A 23,007-nucleotide genomic window follows, 5' to 3' on the forward strand; every position below is an offset into this window, starting at 1 on the left:
GACCATTTTGTACAAATTCCTATAGGCACTTATATATAAATGGCCTATGTGTGACCCTCAGTTCTGACCTACCCTTTTTTTTGTTGATGGTACTTGTAGTTTATTTGGATTCTATTCATCAAAAATTACAATGGGATTTGAACTACATTTTTGCCACGTTAATAGTGTATGCTAGGCTACTGGCTTAACTGTTAAGAAATTCTAAGATGTAATTTTGTTGCACAAAGTTATATTTTAAGCGGTCGTTGCTCAGTGACCAGTTTTTGAGGTGACAGGGTTAAAGGGTTTATGAAGGATGACTGGTCCCAGTGTGGAAGACAGGAGCGGTAAAGATGTCAGTGCTGTGATGTGACGGTCATTGCTTTTAACCATGACGGTCATCCCACCGAGCAGCCTGGATGGACTGTAACTAAACAGGTGGAATCACAGGCCTGTGTGTGTCTGTCTATACTGTCTAGCCTATATAGTTTCTTGCTTTTATTTGAAGGCTAAAGTTAGCTGCTATGATCCTACCTCGCAAAGTAGAAATTGCATAATCGATTAGTTGCAGCAAAACTAATCATAATATCCAACTATTAAATGCCAGAGTAGGTGAAAATACAAGGCTGCCCAGTTCTAATGGAAATGTTAATATAAATACTACAACTTCAGCCTATCAATAACTCTATTAATAGACTATATCAGCCTGTATCTGGGTCACACTTTATTCTGCTATCTGCCGGTTGCTCCTATACATTGCATTAGGAGCCACAGGGAAGCAACAGTACCATATGCTGTTAGGTAGTTGTTAAATAGCTATTTGTACATACAGTATATAGGGCCAATAGCTAAACTTTCTTAAATTTTTAGTCACAGATGGACCAGCACAGAATCACTGCTTTCACATTCACACAACTCTAATTTCAGATAGGCCTGCAGAAAACATTGAGAGACTGTTACATGGACCCACACACAAACTGACTTCATACTGTATAAAGTTTTAGAAAATATATTTACAGCAATAAACTGATAATCTATAATAAAGAGTTATACCTAGTGCTCAAAATTGTGCACCACTGTTTATCCTACAACACATTGTCAATAACGTGTTTATTCGCCTACTTCAGACTTCTAATGCAGCATAAAAAGCTGGAGGGCGCTGTCTCGCACCTGTCAATCAATACCCTAACAAAGTGATTAGCACAAACTCAACAAGCAAAATATCAACTAGATAAACAAATAATGAACATGTTGATCTGGGCGTTTCCAAGGCTAATTATAGGGAACAAGTGATTCAAAATGCAGAAAAATATTTAGCAGTTTCACACAATTGTACCCTTTAGCAGCACAGTAGGCCTATGATTACTGTGTTGGAAACTAAATTACAGCATCCATAACATTGAATATAGTAAGAACATCAATTATGATTTTAAAGCAATGGACAAACACATCATCTGAAACATTTATAAATGTAAACTGACAAACTGTTATCCTGAAGTTGGTAAACTGACATGTTTTAATTATTTCAGATTTATCTACTTCTATAGTGTTTACTACATTACATAAATGTCATAACAAAAATACAGGTAAGCTGTATTAAGCAGTTTAGCTTTTTACACCTTTTGATCAGTTGACATTTATTTAAAGTTCTTCATTACTTGCCCATCAGTTGTGTAATAAGAGAAACTCTCACCTTGTTTGCGTGACTTTAATTTCAAATTATCCTGATGTGAGATGTAGCCTAATGTCTATAAACTCAGACGCAGCCCCGAAAGAAGTAAAAAAAAAAATTCCATTATGAAAGTGAGCGGACCTCACTGTTTGTGTCAAAGATTATAAGTGTCAACTTCTGCCTGAAATCACAGTAGCTCAAATTAATCAGCGTGTTAACCTCATCTCGTTGTCAGCTCTGAGGCCAATTTATGGTCACGGGATGGTAATTGATGAGATATGGCATTACCATAAGCAGTCCCACTGCCTGTAAACTTATAATTGGAGTTTCTGTAACAATGCAGGAGGGTTAAACAAAGGATTAATCATAATTAACAAAAGTATATTACTTTTCCCATATTAAACAGTTGGTTCCCACCTTTTCTATTAACATAAATTTGTTTGCAGTAATTTACTGAATTATTGAAAATACCAACCCAAGTCAAGACCCTGAAAAAATAATGTATTCCTCTGTGTGTGTGTGTGTGTGTGTGTGTGTGTCAAGCACTACATTTTTGTTCTACACAATTAGCTTAAATTAAATAGCCTGAAGTTTTCCAACTTACAATAAAAAAACAATTTGTACATTATTTTCCAAGCTATTTTCAAGTGTGCTGTGCAGCAGCACAACACAGGATCACACTCTGATTACATTTACAGACACAATAATCCACATTGAAAGACAAATTACAGAAAACCAAGAAAGGAAAACCTAAATTACGAAATAATCCTTTTCTAGGTTGAATTTATAGTCAAGTCACAGTGAATGTATGAGAAAAAAAAACTCAGGTTATCAATTGAATTGATATTAATAACTGACATTGAATTTCAAAATAAATGGACATCTTTTGGGTGTTTGTTTCTTGATGGTCACTGACTCAAAGTCACTGCTCATTCGTCTTATGCTGTATATTTACCTCTACACTACTCACCTCAACCCCAGCCAGTAGTATATCATTTTTTCAGAATAATTGCAGCTGGCTCACCTACCCTGCAGAGGCATGTAATTACACGATATTGTATGACAACAGTTGATCAAATGTTAGAACCACAGCCAAACTGACTGCTGCTCCACCCATCCAGGCTGGAGCTGCAGCGGTGTGTTCTGGTAAATCTAGCTCTATGTGTGGCTCAGCCCACCAGATCCAGCCCAGTGCTGACTACTGTGTCCTGGGCTGCAGTAACAGATGTGAAATCACATTACCCAAACGCTGCAATTAGTCTCACTCGCTCGCGGGTTAATGAGTTTGTGGAAATGTGCGACCCATTCCTCATTAGGTAATTTCTCATGCACTGATGAGAGAGGGAGAGAGATGTGGGTAAAGCAACTCAGTGTAAATGGCACATAGCCTGCTGCACCACATACTGTAAAGCAGAATGCAGCTGATGGGTTCCTTGCAGCTGGACAGTTTTAGGGGGTTCAATAACAGAGGCTTTAAGCAGATTCTATCGTCTGCTGGGGTTACATCAGTCTGTCTCATTATGGACTAGCTATGCTTATTTCCTTGCTGCGAGGCCACTGACTCTGCGGGTGAATAGACAGCCCAGGGCAAAGCTCTGTCAAGACACAATGGACAACAACAAAAGAACTAATTAGCAATCAATTACCGACATGTTTCTGTCCTGCACCTTTTATCTGGTTAGACTGTAGAGCAGGTTACCACTCAACATGTCCCATTCACTCACTCACACACACACACACACACACACACACACACACACACACACACACACACACACACACACACACACACACACACACACACACACACACACACACACACACACACACACACACACACACACACACACACACACACACACACACTCACACACACCACCTGCTGCCTATGTGCTTGGGCAGCAAATGTGTGTAGTTTTTGGTGAATTTGGATTATTGCAAGGATGTATGTGGTAGCCCAGTGATACGTGATTTAATGCAAGACAATGGATCTCCTCTGCGAGATAAAGGTGAAAAATCTTCAAATAATCCAATTAAGGCCTTTAGAGGAAGTTGCTTTTCATGTGTGTCTGTGCCTAAGAGTTTAAGAGATAGTTGTTCATCAGGCTCATCTGTGACACTCAGTCCTTTGTTGTATCTCATTGCTTCTGTTCATTATTGTGATTACTTGTAGTTGATCTAAGTCTAGACTAAGGAGGACATTTTGGCTTAAAAGTAATTTTTTTAATCAACAAATTCATGAAAACCATCATAAAGTAGATTTTGTATGAACCTGATTTGAGCATGTGGCTTGCTCATTTTAGCATCTCCTCTCCACTGCTGTGTTACTCCACACACACACACACACACACACACACACACACACACACACACACACACACACACACACACACACACACACACACACACACACGCATACACAGTGACATCTGGGGGGAAAGTGTACTGTGAGGAGGCTGCGAGTGCCTCTCATGATAGCAACTCTGCATCTCAACAACCTGCATCCATCATCATCAACACTAACATCTGCTCTGAGCCTCAGCCTTAAATCTCTTTCTACCCCCCCACTCCCCACCCCATCCCTTAACTCTCTCTACTCTTCACCTCCTCTCCCTCTTTCTTACTCTCTCCTTTTCTTCTTCCGTTTCTCTTCTGTCCATCTTTTCAAGAAGCCTCGTAGCTGCTCCCTTTTTTTAACCACTCTGCTCAAACTGCTTTAACTCTCATCCAAATACCCTCATCTGCAGAATAAGTGTGGATGGGTTTTTGTTTCAACCATCCTTAAAATCAATATTTAATGATGATGTTATCATTGCTTTTATGTGTAATTTAGCCAGAGTGTCAGTATGAATGAGACACTGTCAGCTTTATGGCATTGAGCATTTATTTTCTGTTAATGGGTGCTCCTGGTGGTATACAAACCAAAACCCAGTGGACGTCTGATGGATTTGTCTGTTAAATGTCTGTTCACGCAGGCATTCACAACCATGCGTATATATGCATACAGTACATGTCTGTCCACAAACACACACACAAGTCTAGTTGATTATATAACAATTCTAAAAGTATAGAATGTTGCAAGTAAAGGCCATGAATGCTACACTTTGATGTGACATTTCTTGCTTTATTGTACCAGAATAAAACAATGAAAGAGGCACTCAATTATGACTGCATTGTCTCCCATTGGTTTGATCTTATAATGCAATCAATCAAAGCAACAGTTTGTTTCCAAACAGATAATTTTGACATTTTCCAAAGCCATGACAATTACTTGTCCTTTTCAGCTCTGTGAGCCAACATTGTTGAGAGGCAATAATCATGATAGTTTTCATTTTTCTCCCAATAACAAGCCATTTTTAATCCAATTAGGAGTGCTAACGTGAGAGGCATAATATCACGGCCCCTGGGACAGATGAGAGAATATGCAGGACATTTATCCCGACAGTCAATATTGGATTTTTCACCAAGCAGCTGTGCCTGCTCTCTCTGACATTCTCCACCTCTGCACAGTGATCCATCCTGATTAAACAGGCTTTTCTACTTTATCAACATTCATTTCATGACCAGGTCATGCATGGCTATGGACAGCGGGAGTAGCAAAGTTACATGCTTCACATTGGGGTTTACCTACTGCACTTCTTCCTTGAATTCAACTGTTCAGTGAAAGATGATACAGCGCAAGGATCTCTTTTAGATCATAGATTGTTTGATATAAGCAGATAGGTGTGCTGTGGTATTCCCCAAAAACTTTTCTCACCTAGACTGACAGCCTAAATGTCTTTTTACATGAACCTGAACGCAGGTGGCTACAATATCCAACCGTTGTTCTACTTCTTTTCCTGATTTGAATCCCCTGTATAATTGAATTTTAAGCCTTTAAAAGTCACATTTCTGTACATATTTCTTGTTTTATTCAGTTCAATCACCTCTGCTTGAGTCAGAAAATATAATTCAGTGTGCAACACTTCAGAATAGGAAAGAAACAAAGAACTGTCGGTGCTTTGATGCCCACAGCGGCTAAACATTGCCACCTTCTGGTGGCTGTCAAGTGCATCACACTGCTGTACAAAAATGTTTTTTTTTTTTTTTTTTAATTCATTCATACATTTTATTTCTTTTTTTAAATCTAGACACATGGTCAATAGATTTTTATCTCATCTTGGTATCACTTAATGAAATATGTCTATGTTAACTCTGCAGAGAATCATACAATTATTGTTCCATCAAAATATGGCTATTAAACGCAGAAAATGCATGAAAAAGAGGGCTGCTGTTTATAGCTGATTGCAGTCGATACATTTATGCAGTGCACTGAATCATTGTCATTGAGTGCATTGATTATGTAGACTAATCAATGTTTATTAGGCTAGAAAAGACTGGCCAGACCACAGTGGAGGCTGAACGATGAAGGAACACATTTGCTGAGTGTCAAAGGCCCACCCACCTGGCCTGAGCAGACATGTTTTAGAGTTCGAGGAAACCTGAAACTGTATGTTTAGGGGACAACATCCAGTTTATATATCCAAATTGGATGGACAAGACAGAATCAAGATTTAGTAAAAGGAAGCAGATTTGCTGGAAGAGTTAGGTAGTAAACTATTATGTGGTGCTTCTGCCATTGGACTCCTTAAAGTGTTTCGCTTTCTTTTGGAAGAGGTGCACCCATCCTTCCTTGCACTGGGTACCATAGTCCATGCTGGCCAACATGTGCTTCATACTAAAGCATGTTTGTTGTTGTCATTGAAATCATCTCTCATTTGTTTTTGTTTACTCATTTGACTAACTCATGCATGACCAAAAAACTTTAAAAAAATGCAATATAAATTGTTTGTTTGACAGAACAGGTAATCTTACAAGAGAGGATGTTTAATATCCCTTCATAGTTTCAATTACTTTTAACTTTTAGGTTCAGGCTTGAGTGAGTTAGTAATGAGTGAGTTATGAGGATAAAACACATTATGATAGACTCTAGTTGGATATACAAATATAATGTAATGTGATGATTTTTGACCAATTCTTTCCTCACCAATCAACCAAACAAGACTGGAGTTCACTTTTGTAACCAATGATTTTTTAATTACATTTTAGGCCACTACAGTCTGATTACATCAGTCTGTCTGAATGTGATTCCTTGAGCGAGAAAAGAGGTATCTTGCTGCTCCAGAACAATTATTCTACAGTGCACTCTGTAATTATACTATTATCTAGAATTATTCTCCTCATCTGCATGCACCATCAGTTATCACTGCACAATGTGTAAGTGTGTTTATTGCTTTACCAGGCCAAGACAACAAAAAGATGTTCCAATGACTCTTTCCAATAAGTACAATACCTAAGCATAATCAGTATACACTTCGACAATCAATATATTCTTAACGATTAACTTAATCAAGGTTCGTCTAATAACCTTGCCAATAATTAGTTTATACTGGAAAGTGTGTGAGATTGAACAAGCAAACCAAGACCATTTTTATGAAGGTTGTTGTTACGCTATTTGTTACCTTTATATACTGTATATCTGACTGACCTAATAATGCTTTGTTATTATGTATCCTGGCTACAAAATGTATTAGATAAAAGACTTTAAAAGCAAACCAAACAAACAAACAAACAAACAGGCCAGCATCAGATAGGAGTCATCAGGCCTTCCCTGAAGAACTCCATTGGAAGGTAATTAAAAGAAGAGTGTGTTATCCATCGCTCCTCATTAATGCATTTTGAATTAACCACTTTCAGGGGAAAGGAATGGGGAGGAGGGGACAAGGGAGAAAATCCATGCAGGCGTTAAAGTAATCTCTCTCTGTCAGGTCGGTCCAAACGGGGAGGGTCGGCTCATTACGGCCCCCACAGGAGATGAATGGGTCAGTCAGGCAGTAAGGAGAGCCGGGCTGGACCGCTGTGTTGACAGACAGATCCACACAAGAAGTGTGTGTGTGTGTGTGTGTGTGTGTGTGTGTGTGTGTGTGTGTGTGTGTGTGGGTGTGTGAACAACAAAGCAAAAATACTTAGCTATATGTGCTATCTTTTCCAGGGAGCAGGTGTGCAGAAGTAGGTTGCATGCTGGGATTTGAGGCATGGTTAAGACGCTAATGTCTGAAATCAACAATCATTGTGATTTAACTTTGACCACATGGACCAGCTGAGGCAATCATCACCACACAGAGGGCACTCCAAAATCACACTTATAAAAATTTCCTGAGCTGCTTCTGTCTTTTTTTATCGTTTTTAACTTCTCTTTAATGTTTTAATTTTTTAATCGTTTTTAACTGCTCTTTAATGTTTTATGTAAAGCACTTTGAATTGCCCTGTTGCTGACATGTGCTATACAAATAAAGCTGCCTTGCCTTGCCTTTAGGAAAATCCTGATGAGCAGAATAAGTTGCATTTTTTAGAAACATTTTAAGTATGGTTCTTGATTCTCTTTTGCAACTGCTTTGAAAAGTGAACTGTAATTCTTTAAAAAAAGTTATCTTGCATTTTGATAAACCTCATAGACCCCCTAAGAAACACGTGTTTCTGTTCCTACATTTGCCACAAGATGGTGTTGTAGTCTTTTGTGTTGTTGAGACAGAGGCAGTTGGCACTTGGATTTAGTTTAATAGTGAGGACATGCAGCTTTCTTGATTAATTATCATATTAAAATTTGAATCTGAATTTCATGTTACATTTTCACCAACATTAGGAGCAAGGACATTTTTGCATACCAAACAAAAATTCATTGACTCTCACATTTAATTTAATATTTATGAATTTGTCTGTGTTTTTATGTGACATATTAGTGGGGTGCTTTGTATGCTGTCATGTTTTCTTCATGTAACTGTTTGCTGATTTTGTTTGCCACTGTTGCATTTATTTATCATCATTTCTGCAATGTGAACAGAAATCAGGAAAGTGCAGTGAAAGAGAGTTCATCTTTGAGCAGCACAGCATGTTCATTCATTCATTGGGGATTTTCAGTGAAAGGGTGGGCGGTTGCGGGGAGGTATATGGGAAGAAGGGTTAGATATGATTGTATTAATTTAGATTAGAAAATGAACTCTGTGAACAGATCACCATAATGCAAATTGATATATCTGTTCATCATTTAGAGCAATATAATGAGACTGTGGGGGTTACTTGTTCATTAAAAATCTATTGATTCATTTAATAAATTGGATTTAAACAATTAGAGTATGTATCATAGCTCCGCATCACACACATCACAGCATTTGTGTGAAATCGCCAAGGGACAAGCACTTGTAGCACATAAAACACAAACATACACACCATCATCTTGAAAACATTTTCCTTTTCCTCTGCTGTCATTCACATCAGCAAAGCACGCTTTAGCAGCGAGACCCTGGCTGATAGGTTCAGACATCTTCTCAACACAAGTACTTTGTGAGACAACTAATTATTATCGCTGACCACTGGCTTTTTAAAGAAAGTAATACACCTTGAATAGGTCATCAGCATTGTAAGATAACAGGCAGAGGGGCTGTTAGACCTAATGCTATTCATTATGTTCATTATTGTTTAGTTTTTTTTGGTTTGTAGTCCTATGTGTGGCATCGCAGACCTTCATCACTATGAGAAAATGTCAACTTTCATTAGCTAAGTATAATTGCAGGCTAGAGTTTCACACAGAGTCTCTGGCCTTTATTTCAGATGAATGAGAGAAAGTGTGGGCTGAAGTGTGTATGAATGCTGACAGGATGATCGTCATCTCTTACACTCAGCTACGTCTGAGTTTGACCTTTTACAAAGGCAGCATGGACACAAACAATTAGTCTCATCTAAATTAATTTGCTATGTCACTACAAACCAGATTACATCACAGCTTCTCTTTGATTCTCTCTCTATCCTTTTGCTACGTCTACATTCTGGTCCTTTTTGTGCTTTGTGTTCTCCACAGTTTGTTCTTGTTTTGCTTAAAGATATACAGTACCGGTCAAAAGTTTGGGGTCACTTAGAAATTTCCATTCCACTCCATTATAGACAGAATACCAGCTGATCTGAGTGGGTGGCTGATCTTTAATACAATATCTACATTGCCCATTATCAGCAACCATTCATCCAATGTTCCAAAGGCACATTCTGTTTACTAATCTGATATAATTTTAAAGGCTAACTGAGAAAACATTGGAGAACCCCTTTGCAATTATGTAAGCACATAATGTAATCTGAAAACTGCTGCCCTGGTTAAAAAACCAATGCAACTGATCTGATCTGGTATTCTGTCTATAATGGAGTGGAATGGAAATTTCAAAGTGACCCCAAACTTTTGACTGGTAGTGTAAATACTGCACTTTTGAATACAGCTGTACGTTTTAATGCTTTGGCTGTAGAGTCTCACTAGCAGAAAAACACCCAGGTGGAGCATCACTGGTCAAGTATTAACTGAACAAGTGGCCATATTGTGAATATCTCTCCACACAGACATGCAAGGAATGACACAACCACACATTAACACACTTACATGTAACAACCAGTCTCTGGTCAGAATGAAACATGTGCCTGCCAAAATAATGGAAACACCAGAAGTATATCATCAAATGTAAAATAAGTGCCATTTGGTTTGATTATGTGGTTGTCTTTGGGTAGAGTTAAACAAAACTAGTGTTACCATCTAACTGACTACAGAATGATAGAAATACTGTACAAAGTAAAAACTGTTCTATGATTTCTCTATTAATGAATGAGAGGGAAGGTTCTTAAAAAGTATGTGTACCCAATTTCCCTGGGGTAAAGCAGAAGTTTGCAATTAAACTGGTCAATTCTATGTAGAGGCCATACGTCACTGATTCCAGAGCAGAGCAAAGATAGAGAGGAAGAGGAGATAAAGGCAAGATGAGGTCCAAGTCCATGTGTATCAGTGGAGACAGATGGTACCCTTTGCAGGCAATCCCTGTCTCCTAGAAGTGACGTTTATAACAAAGGGGTTACAGCACATTGGGAATTAACAATGACTTTAAAAAAAAAACTTTTCTTCCCCAGTCAACATATGCTCTGAAGCAAAGGTCTACAGACATTAGACGTGTACCTCACAGGGTATTGAAGTGACAACCTTCCACTCACAAGCATGTTTCCCTAACCAGAAGCTCCTGCTGTTGGGAAATGACTCATTGCAGGGTATAAGCCCATGTTTGCATGTGTACTTGTTTAAAGTAACTAAAAAATTGTAATTCATCACAAAATAAGCACAATTCATGTTTTAACTTGTTGCGATATTAGATACATTTCACTTGTGAAATTTCCCCCAAAAAACACGTACCTGTATGTGAATTTATTATTATTTAATTACATTGTGTTTATTTATCAGGGACAATACCTTCATTCGTCTACATATAGCCTAATGTGTAAATGAGCCAATAAGGTTCATTTTCATCTGGCCAAATGTTCAAAGGCTCTTTATGAATATTTAACATTAAAACATGAGTTATCAGATGTGATGTGGTGTTTTGTTTGCTGGATTTACATTTTAATATCTGTCGTGTTACCCTCATGTTTTTATGAATAACGGTCGACCATAATGCAATAACCACCGCACAATGTAATAACAACTAAGCAATATTATGGCAGGTTTACATTCTGACTTTTAACCAAATTATACGTAGTTATTATTAGTTCCTACACAGCCATGCATAAGTGTCCTAATATCGGTATGAATGAGAGATTTCACACATGAATAAAATGACCAAGTCCGCACGGCTCAGTGTTTGTCAGTGACCCTGTGATGTAGGCCTGCCTGACTGTGTGAGCTGCTATAAAAGCTGCCCGCTCTCGCACAGCGCCGTTATTTCCCCCCTCTGATTCAGGAAACACTTTACCGAGAGACGCACTTCAGTATGTCGGTGGCTCTGCGCGCACAGCTGTTCCTCTTTCTGATCTCCCTCTCATCAAGGATGGGGCTAAGTCGCTACATTGAGGTAAGACTTTTAATTGTTGATCAATAATTCCACATTGCTTCAGTTCAAGTCAGGCAGGTTCAACTAATGTCTATAAAGTTTCTGCGAGAACCACTGGAACCTCAAATGTGACGTCTATTTCTATTGTGTTTTTATTCAGGATAACGAAGCTGCAGATGGATTATATTCTCTGCTCAGTTTGGACCAGAAAAGAGAATCAGACGATTTTATTGTTCGCCGACCTCTCAGTAAGTGCTGCAGTAAACAATGGCTTTATTCAGTATAGCTGATTATGCTTACCAACTTGGCAAACAACAAGTTAACCCTTTACATAATTTAAAAGTACGTTGATTAATTTTAAACAAGATGTTCATTGCAGTTCTAGAGTCCGGTCAGGTACAGAACACATTTTAATAATCCAACAACCAATCCGTCAATTAATCACTTAATCAATCCATGCCTACATCTTTATTGTACATAATACTGCACCTGCAGTATAGGACGTTTAATATTTGGATGTAGTAAGTGCACACAGCTAAATGTTATAAACGAACACAGTGTCAATGTTTTATGTAAGCCCACTTCTAGCAGAATTGTTGAACACTTAATACTTTTAGCACAACCTCCCCAGAGCCATATCAGCTCTATTGAATGAGCAGAAAAAAACTCTCATGAACACTTATGAACAGTTGAGGACTTGTTGTGTTTGACCATAAAGCTGATTAATCCTTGATTTTCCTGCTCAAAAGCAGAGAGAAAGTGTTTTGTGAATCCCAGCTGTATCATTATAAATGTATATTATAAATGTGTGTGTTGTGTGTGTGTGTGTGTGTGTGTGTGTGTGTGTGTGTGTGTGTGTGTGTGTGTGTGTTTGTGGTTTGTAGGATGTTTGGACATGCTGGCCACGGATGGTTACTTCACCTTTGTGGCGTCTCGACCACAGCTAGCCTGTGCTGCTTTCATCATCTCTGAGCCCAGTGAGGTCATCAGCCTGGAGCTGTCTGACGTCAATATCGACTGTAGCGCTGGAGACTTCATCAAGGTTGGCTCCACTCACCAGAAATAACACCCACACATCCCCCATCGTTGGTGAGAGGAAGTTCAGGGCTTTGAAATTTAAACTCTGAATTCTATTTCATCTTCTTCTCTTCGATTAAAATGGTGCCAAACGGGGTTAAGGTAACATTTAAGGGCCAAACAGCCCACTGGATCCTCTATGCATTGGTCACATTATTCAAAGCAAGTGTGGGAAGAGAAGGCTTTAGTTGTGCAGCCAAGCCTGCCAGTTACATTGCAGTTTCACTTAATGTGGCCAAAGGGGTGAAAGGCATGACACCAACTGGGTTTACAGGCTGTGTCGAGGTCTCATCTGACCTGCATAGATCAATCCCTTTTGGCAGGAGAAAGATGCTCAACATCCAAACAGCACACATTTATATTTTCAAAACACACTATCTGCATAAATGAGATTGAATTTAATTCAAATAATTCATGTTGGATTGTGGTTGTAAAATGAATTACAACACAGCGGTGTAGATGGTGTTGTAAACTGTATTGGACTAGCCTTAGGAAAGACCCCTAAAGCAAAGTAAAGTAATGTTGCCTTATGTAAATTACACACACACTTTTTTTTTTTTGCTATTCCAAAATAAATTTAATAGAAAATGATTTTTTGGGACACTAGCATATTGACCAACTTCTTCAATAAATAAAGTAAAAACTTATGTACTCTGTTTTTATATTTCATGTTACCAACAACATATTCATCCTATGTAGAAAATTGTAGCTGAACACATTCTCTAACTGCCCGATCCCCATCATGTTCCCATCTTACTGTATGTTAACTAATGTTATTTTTGTGTCTCCTTTACCTCCTACACAAAAATGAAAAAATGCCCTTATGTCATACTTGCATTTTGCTTTAAATCTGCTACAAGTTCCTATTCTAACTTTTAAGATAATGTTTATTTTCAAAGATTACTCCACATTGTGTATACAAAGGGACAGTGGAGTGGCACTGGAATAGATTATCTAAATGGATGAATTTTTTCTTCCAAAACCTTTACTTGTGCTTTACCTCACATAATATAAAGAATATATTGTTATGTGAAAATATTGTAAGTGTAATCATGAATTAATAAAATAAAGAAACTGATTTTCCTCTTACAGATGTTTGACGGCTGGGTTCTGAAGGGAGAGAAGTTCCCCAGCAGGCAGGACCACCAGCTCCCGCTGAACCAGCGCTACACGGACTACTGCTCCTCCGCAGCACCAGGAGCCACCAGCCGCTCCTCTCAGAACGTCGCCATGATCTTCTTCCGCATTCACAGCCCTGACAGTGGCTTCACCCTTACTGTCAAAAAGCTACACAACCCCTTCCGTAAGACCTGCTTCACGTCCTTGGAAGAAAGTCTGAAAGCAAAATGAACAGACACAACATCCATAAAAACTAAATCATAATCGTAAACAAGCTCCAAGGCCTTGCATCTAAATCAGATTTGTGTTGTTTATTTTTATACAGTAGGCCTATGTGTGTTTTAAATTGATGGCTAGACTGTTGACTTGTGTGCATGCATGTGTGTTCCTGCTGGACATTTGCGCCTGGCCGAGCGTAAGTCAAGGCCGAGAGCGACAGGAAGAGATTGAATGAGAGGCATGCACCTGTTTTCCAGCTGCTTGTCAAACACGGTGTTAACACTGTGTCAAGCAGCATAACAATCACAGTCTGGCTGTAAGACAAAGACGGACAAAGAAAGAGCACTGACACAAAGAAGGGAGTTTAAATGGATGATCTATAGGGAAATGACATAAATCGCAGGCCAATGTGGGAGGTTTCATTCATAAATGACTATTATCTTCAGCTGTCCACAATCCTGCTTCTTCTGTGTCACAAGATGGCCTCAGTTGGGTAAAACTGGCTATAAAACAGCAATCATATCTCTGTACATATTACCCAAATAAGCAACTGGAAACACGTAATGTCCCTCAACATGTGTAGACCCTTCTTACCCACTAAAAAACTAATATTTCACCTGATTGTGACAAGTGGGAAAATAACACACATAGCATAACAGTTAAAAGTCATTAATCTCATTTTCAAATCTTGCAGAAAAAATAACATTCTAACATTCTCTCCTTAGCTTTGATTGGCATGGCTCATTCCCCAAGAAAAATGTTTCTACATGCCTGCCGGAGTAAACTATTCCGACTCCTGTTGGTGCCTGTCTAGTCTACTATACTGTTATCAATTCAAATTTCATTATTTTCTTATCTTTGTCATCAGAACTGGAATTGGATTTTCATGCTCAGCCCTAATTGTGTCCCCTCCCCGCGACTCAGCCTTGATCATGTCCAATTTGTGACATGAGGTGTCAGTAATGAGTTTCTCTGGTGACAGGGAACTGTTAATTTGAAACCTCTCCTCCTTTGTCTTTGTGTGTGTGTGTATGTGTGTGTGTGTGTGTGTGTGTGTGTGTGTGTGTGTGTGTGTGTGTGTGTGTGTAAAGCCTGTAACATTATGTCTCAGAGTCCAGAGGGCAGCTTCACCATGGTGATACCACACCAGCGCAGGAACTGCAGCTTCTCCATCATCTACCCTGTGGAGATCCGGCTGACAGATCTCAGCCTGGGGCAGGCCATAAGCAATGAGCTCAGCCCACAGGTGAGACACACACATACACACGCACACACACACACACACACACACACACACACACACACACACACACACACACACACACACAAACACACACATACACACACACACATACACACACACACACAGACAAATAGACAAACACCCCCCTTTTTCTGTTAAAGTACATTCACGTTACTAAAATTCTTCCTTAAATGATCGAGATAAGGAGATAAGGTATCAGCCATTCTAATCATATGAATTTTCATGTTATTACTGCTTGACATAATACTATTTCCATAAAGTAAAGATCACCTTTAAGATCCATCAGCTTCTGTTCAAATCTTATTCCATTTGCCTAACCCTAATCAGAGGGGAAATACTTGTTTAACTAGCCTGGTTCCAGGATGTAATCTTCAGACATATTTAACTACCTAACTATAGTCATAAAATTCACAACAGAGAAAAGACTGATGGTTTTTGTAAGTCAACTGAAGTGAAACAAACATTGTTCATGTAGAGTTCTTATTTTTGAATATGACATATAAAAGTAGCTACATTTAACAAAAACCTGATTCACTTTGTGTGAGGTGAGCATTATGCAGTTAGGAAACCTTATTAGGTTAGTTATTAGATAAAGTATTTTGGTATTTAAAAACATGTTTCTGGATTACTGTCTTCACTTAATTTATAATTTTTAATAATTTCATAAAAACTCAAAGTAGGATTTCATTCCTTTATAGTGACATTTTATATATTTCTATTTTATTTCTTGCTGTAAGATGGGTCTTTATTTTCCTAATCTTTAAGGAACAGGTCCACATTTTTGGAAATATGCTTATTTGCTTTCTTGCTAGAGTTAGAGATCAACACCACTCTCCTGTCTGTCCGTTAAATAGGAAGCTATAGCCAGGAGACAGCGTAGTTTAGTACAAAGACCGGAAAAGAGGTAAAACAGCTACCCTGGATCTGTCCAAACGTAACAAAATCTGCCATCTGGCTCCAGCTATATATTTAATGTTACCGTACACACATGAGAATGTATCAATCTTCCTATTTAACTCTTGGCATGAAAGCAACTATGCATATATTCCAAAATGTCAACTTATCCCTTTAACCAATAGATTTTATTTGCCCTATTCAGACCTTTGCCATGCATATGTATCGTAAATGAAAAACATTGGCAGTGAACTTCTAAAAATATTGTCATTGAAAAATGGCCAGGGTTTTGGGGAGTCATCCAAAATCAATGTTCTGGTTGGCAAATAGTTTGCAGACCCACACTGGTGTTTGAGTGATTCTGTTGTCAGCTGCTGTTGTACTCTAACAGGTGCAACAAAGTCTAATTAGACTTCTTGGCAAAAGGTCTAATTAGGCAAAGTGAAAACACCTGTGTGAGCACACAATGGCTATGTTGGGACGTCAATCAGCTGCTCTCATGAGCAAAACCAAGCATTGCATGTTACAGTTTGTAAATTGTTAACCCTTTATATTGAATGTTCCATAAGATATTTGACAAGTTTCTAATGTATAATGCAATACAATCAATATTTTTATAATAACAATGTATCAAATGTCAAACTGAAAACAATGTGACAATGTGAAAGGGGTCGCTTGTGCCGTGTTGAATGTGCAGCTCACCTCTGCTTTACGGAGCTTTATTGCAGCTCACTGTTAAGCTGTAAATATTCACTTAATACTTTAAAGCCCGTTACAAAACTTTTAGTTATAAATGACACGTGAAATAAAATCTCATAGAACGACATAAATCATGTTTAATAAAAGACAGAACAAAACAAAATGACTCCTGAAGATAATGGCAGCTGGGCTTACGCTGGCTGCCAGACTATTGATATTATGATAAACTGCAAGTACTGCATTTGCTGGGCCAAATACAACAACCTGACATTTCTACTCAAATCCTGAGGAAGGTTCTAAGTGTTACAATTTCAAAGATGATTTGTATGAACAGTTTTACAGGCAAACACAGCTGCATGTAATCATATTTTATGTAAAACATGCGATAAAAGAGGAGCATGGATAGAAAATATGATGGACCAACTTGAGGTACCCTTTAGCTGTATATCATTATTCTAAACAGATACCAGACTACTGCCTATGTGATAGATAGAACTCTCTATTATAGCAGTGTTTCTAATTGTTGCTCTAATCAATACTTCACATGAACCGACAGTGTGCAGGCCAAGCTGCAATTTAAAGGTACCCTGTGGATTCTTCTTGTAAGTAAACACCATCAGTATTTCTCACCAACACATTGAGACCTGACAAATGTGATGAATGCATTTTCTTCCTTATTGCTTATAACTACTTTAATTACTAGCATGTGCTAGTATACACAAGATACAAACAAAACCAGGCCTTGCTCATCAACACATTGCTCCATTGCAGAGAGGGAGTTAGATTTTTTAGTGGCATGTGGCACGTGCCAGTGGCATGTACTTCTGGTACTTCCGTATGCCAATTGCGATTGCATATAAATTGACGCCATAGCGAGTAGTATGAAAGGGCGAAAATCCGTTTAGGTACGTTGGTCAGGGTGGAGGATGGGTAAAACACAGGACTTTCACCCACGAGAGCGGGGATCAAGTTCCGTGTGTGACTTTGTGTCCTGTGATTGATATTTCATTTTCATGTGTGTAGTTTTTCTAACCCTAACCCCGTTCTTCTTTTCCTAATCCCAACCGTTTCTTCTTTTCCCGAATGCAACCCGCGTGTCACGTAGCCTCGTGATGAGACATAGTATCGCGATAACACGCCACGTGGCTTTAGAAAGTGCCATGTATATCTTAACGAAATGTTACGTTGTAAGTTATATGTTAACATTATAAGTTATATTTTACATGTTACGGTGAAGAACTAAGTTATATTTTAACGTTATAAGTTGCCACTTCCAGCTGCCACATGCCACGTAAAAATCTAACTCCTACTGCCATTGTGCCACTAGTGGTAAAAAAAACAACATAGGGTACCTTTAAAGCTACATTGTGTAAGAATTTCTCCCACCTAGCGGTGAAATTGTATATGACAACCAACTGAATATTACTTTCTAGCCCCCCCCATTCCAAGCGCGTTCTAACTCCTACGGTGGCTGAACCCAAAATTAGCTCTTAGTATCTCCATCGTTTACACGCAGCTGTTCTAGCTGTCTGTGTTACAACTGCATGACGTGAGTTGTCTGCCAGGGAAATCACAACGTTATGCACAACCATGCTATAGTTAGCCAAGCAAATATGCAGAATTACCTGTCGAGAAGAAAGCAGGCAACTTCGGCGTCCCTTTTAAAGTGGCCATATTATGCTAATTTCAGGTTCATAATTGTATTTTGAGTTTGTACCACAATAGGTTTACATGGTTTAATTTTCAAAAAACACCATATTTTTGTTGTACTGCACATTGCTGCAGATCCTCTTTTCACCCTGTGTGTTCAGGTCTCTGTTTTAGCTACAGAGTGAAGCATCGCACTTCTATCCCATCTTTGTTGGGAGGCGCACATGTGCACATGCGCTAGCTAGGTAAGGATCACATCAGATAGCTGTTTGTTTCTACAATTTCAGTTAGTACAAGGCAGGATTAGCTGGGAGAACGAGGGCGCACTTCCAACTTTGCGTGGAATACCTGCAGAACAGGGACATGTAAGTAGTTCTTTTGTAGATTATGGTGAACTAGTGTGTGTTTTAGCAGTTTTTTGCCATTCAGAACGAGCTAGCATGCTACGGTTAACCACCTTGTTTCGGGCTAGTAACGTAGAAAGCCCTGCCGATTTTGAACAGCACACCCGGAGACTGAAGGCAGGATACATTCAGAAACCGTATCTCACTCAAAACAACATGGATGTTAGTTTTTTTTCCAAGTTTGTATGCGTGTGGAAGCACCAGACACACAAAATAACACCCCAAATCCCAGAAAAAGTGATTTTTTTCATAATATGGGTACTTTAAAATCCTTGCTCCTTATGAGCTCTTTCCATCTTGGAAAAGCCACTCCAATATTAACTTAAAAATAGGTGTGATCCTCCATTTTCAACAGGCTTTCAAATCTGCGGGCAGTCGCGAGTAATCTTCTCCCCCTCCCTGGCATTCGTCACGGTGCCACTGAGTGTTAAAACGCAAAAGGCGGAGGTATGTCCCTCTTTGGCTAATGTATTTTAAAGTAGGAGGTGCAACATGGCAGCCGTCATTCGAGCGACTCGCTCCTATGTATTCTGAATGATTCTGAATGGCAGATTCTATGCGTTCTAGAATACTTTGATTAGTTGGTAATTACATAGTAATTACACATGAATGAGCACATATTTGTGAAAGAACAAAGGTTTTTTTGCTAAGAATCAACTCAAAAAATTACAGAATGTAGGTTTAATATACAGACTTAATAAGTTAACTGCTTGCTTTAGCTGCACTTCAGCACCAGAATTGTTGTTGTTCTTTTCTTTTTTTTTCTTTTTACAGAAGCAGGTGTGGACAGACTGTTCGGGGTCAGGTGACTATGTGGAGCTGCTAGGGGGGAATGGGGTGGACACCTCTATGATGTTCCCCATAGCTGACCTTTGTTTCTCCCTTAGTGGGCTTGGTGAGTCTGAGCCCCTCCAGAGTGTATCTGTGATGATCCTTGTAACCGCAGGTTTCCAACAGAAATTTGACTTCTTGTACTGGACATTGACTTTACTAAGCTACAGTATATTGTGCTATGCTATGCTATGCTATGCTATGCCTAGGCTCACAATTTTCAGTTACTGATTTCCACTGAAAATGTATTGACTTTTTTAAACACAGTTTGGCACATTTCACCACATGTATCGACAAAAACATCTAAACTAAATTCCAGCTTCACATTATGCCACGCACATCAAAACACAGTTCACCACAGTGTTACAACAGCGACCTCTAATGGTAAGGACAGCTCAGAATATTAAAATTCCGACATATGATGCAGCAGATTAGTCCTTAACATAATAAAATTAAAAGATCATCCCTCGTGGTGAAATATTTGCAATGAAAATCATATTTTACAACTTAATTTGCATCTGAATTTAATAGTAGCAAAAATAAACACCAATGCATTACTATATTATATTATATATATATATACTGAAACAAAATAATACCACAAATGTTTATAAATAACAATGTATGATCATTATTAACATTGGAATAAGCAATTTCTACTTTTTGAATTTCAATACACTTACATCTTAACTATACTATATTTTACTAGCACTTCACACACTGAACAAAGACACTTTTTCATACCAGGCTAAGAAGGGCTGGCAAGTGAACAAGAATGCTCTGTATGTGCTCCACTGTGAAGTATCTGTTTTTCTCTCTGGCCCTTCAGCCCAGATGAAGATTGGTTGTGATAACTCGGTGGTGAGGCTGGTGTCCAGTGGGAACTATATCAATCGTGTTTCCTTCCAGTACCGATTACTGGAACAACGCGAGCTCCCCAAGACCCGAGAGAACACTCTCGATAACTTCTGCTCTGTGGAATGAAATCACACCCACAGTCACAACGTCATCCATCTCTCTGTAAATATACTTGTTTGACTAATGCTGTCAATACATATTTTTTGTTGTTTTTGCCAAATATTTTATTAGTGTCCTAATTATGTAGAATATTTATTTATTTGAAGAATTATTTTATTCATCTCAAATTCATGTTGGATGGTGGATTTAGTGCTTTTCTTTCTTTTTTTTCTTTCAAAAAAATCGGTGATACATTATATTTCTTGGCAAGAGCTTTTTTCAAACCTTCCCTTTGTTGTTCTCAGTTTATATCATGTGCTAATATGCTTTGGGATGTTTTACATCTCTGCTGTCTTTTCTGTTTATATTGCCTTGACAATTTAAAAATAAACATGACTTGCATGATAAAGCACATTTTTTATGTTCTGCTTTTGTGAATCAATCTGTTTTTATGGGCCTACTTTCCATTTTATTATAGAACTAAATGTTCATTTGGTGTTTGTTTTACCATTATGCTTCTACAGGATCCATCCATTTTACCAACCACAGATCTGAAAATGTGGGAATGTTGTACAGATAGTCCAGCACTAAATACGATAAGTGATGTGCAATACGTGCAAAACTAATGACATTCCCATTAGCCTCAACTGTACTTTGTGTTTAGTCATAGATATATATACTGACATATATCTATGGTGTTTAGTGCTAATTAACATGCAAAACTATGATGATGAACATCAGCTCAGTTGGTAGCGCAGGCGCAAATACATAGATGTTTATGCCTCGACGCAGACAGTCCAGGGTTCGAGTCCTACCTGTGACGATTTCCTGCATGTCTTCCCCCTCACTTTCCCCCCCCCCTGTCATAGCTGTTCTATCCATTAAAGACGGAAATGCCTAAAAAAATATCTTAAACTGCACCAAGTACAGCCTAACACATGGCTGTGGACTTGTTAAAATTACAGGGTTTTGCTGCCCTTCAACAGTGGTGTATGGTTTTGATGAATTATATGTGGTAAAATCACGAATGTCATACTGCTATTTGGACCTTGCCAATGAATAGTGTGTTTCTGTGGTAGATGTTAAAGTGAGCTGCTTTCACATAATATTCATGCACAGACACAAACACCTTAAAGCAAGACTCCAGACGAAAAAAGTCTAGTCTTAGATCAAATGCTTGCAGTGTAGTCATTAAAGATGTCACTGCTATACCTGCATTGATAATGTGTAATTTGTGACAAGTAAAAGTAATGTTACTTTTTACTCTAGTAAAAGTACTTGTGTACAAATTTACTTAAAGTAAAGATTAGGCAGTGGTGGAATGTGACTAATTACATTCACTCAAGTACACAAATTTGAGGCAATTGTACTCTTGGTACTTTCTACTTCTACTCCATTACATTTCAGTGGGAAATATTGCACTTTTTTTTCATTTTCATTTTTCATTTTTTATTTATTAAACAGGAAAAGATTAAAGACAATCGGGCCTGACTCAGTGTAAAACTGATTTTCAGCAGGTTCCTGCTCTGCAGAACATAAACACCACATACACAACAAAAACTCCTAGACAGAACAGTAACAAACACACAGACCAGGAGAATGAGCAACAGGGCAAAGCCATAAAGCTGACTCAATGGTCACAGGTATACCTCTCCATTAAATAGCGAGCAAATGTTAATTTAATTTTTTACTCCGCCACATTAATCTGACAGCTTTAGTTACTAGTTACTTTACAAATTAAGATTTTTGCACACAAAACACGAGTTTTTAAAACATGATGTTTTAATATAAATTAAACTACCCAACAATCTGAAGGCCTACAAGTACATCTGATATGATTTGATGAATAAACACTTAGTTGATTGACAGCACAGTTTTGATCGTTTCTAGTTTCTAAAATGTGAGGATTTTTCTGCATTGAGTACTTTTTACTTTTAAGTACATTTTCCTGATAACAGTGAGCAACATTTTCAATGCAGGACTTTTACTTGTGAAGGAGTATTTTTACAGTGTGGTATTAGTAATTTACTTCTTTCACAGTCAGTTAAAATTTATTTTGAGTAAACGTTACTGCATTACATTTTTAAAAGGGAGTGGGGTACATGTACATACACTAGTGGAACATTATCAGCAACATGACTCCTTATGTTGACTTTGCTGAGGTACAATAATGCTAAATATTACCCATGAGGACGTTCTCCTTAATTTGATTGCATTGTTGTGCATTTGTACTGTTCACTTAATCCTACACTCGGCCCGGGTGCGCCTGTCTTTCTGCGCCAGTGGCGGTTCTAGACACTTTCATATGGAGGTGCCAGGCTTGCCCTACATGCAATTTTAGGGGGTACCAAATAT

General features: G+C 38.3%; 1 protein-coding gene across 1 annotated transcript; it reads left to right on the forward strand.

The window, feature by feature from the left end:
• Positions 1-11,418: 11,418 nt before the first annotated feature.
• On the forward strand, positions 11,419-21,078 carry LOC120559963 (corticotropin-releasing factor-binding protein-like). The gene is made up of 7 exons (XM_039802030.1): positions 11,419-11,559; positions 11,699-11,786; positions 12,423-12,580; positions 13,708-13,918; positions 15,045-15,199; positions 19,639-19,759; positions 20,525-21,078. Exons 1-7 carry the CDS (start codon positions 11,479-11,481, stop codon positions 20,677-20,679), a joined length of 969 nt encoding a protein of 322 aa, XP_039657964.1. The 5' UTR covers positions 11,419-11,478; the 3' UTR covers positions 20,680-21,078.
• The last annotated feature ends 1,929 nt before the right edge of the window (positions 21,079-23,007 follow it).

This window comes from Perca fluviatilis, chromosome 6, assembly GCF_010015445.1.
Source record: "Perca fluviatilis chromosome 6, GENO_Pfluv_1.0, whole genome shotgun sequence".
Classification (NCBI taxonomy): Eukaryota; Metazoa; Chordata; class Actinopteri; order Perciformes; family Percidae; genus Perca; species Perca fluviatilis.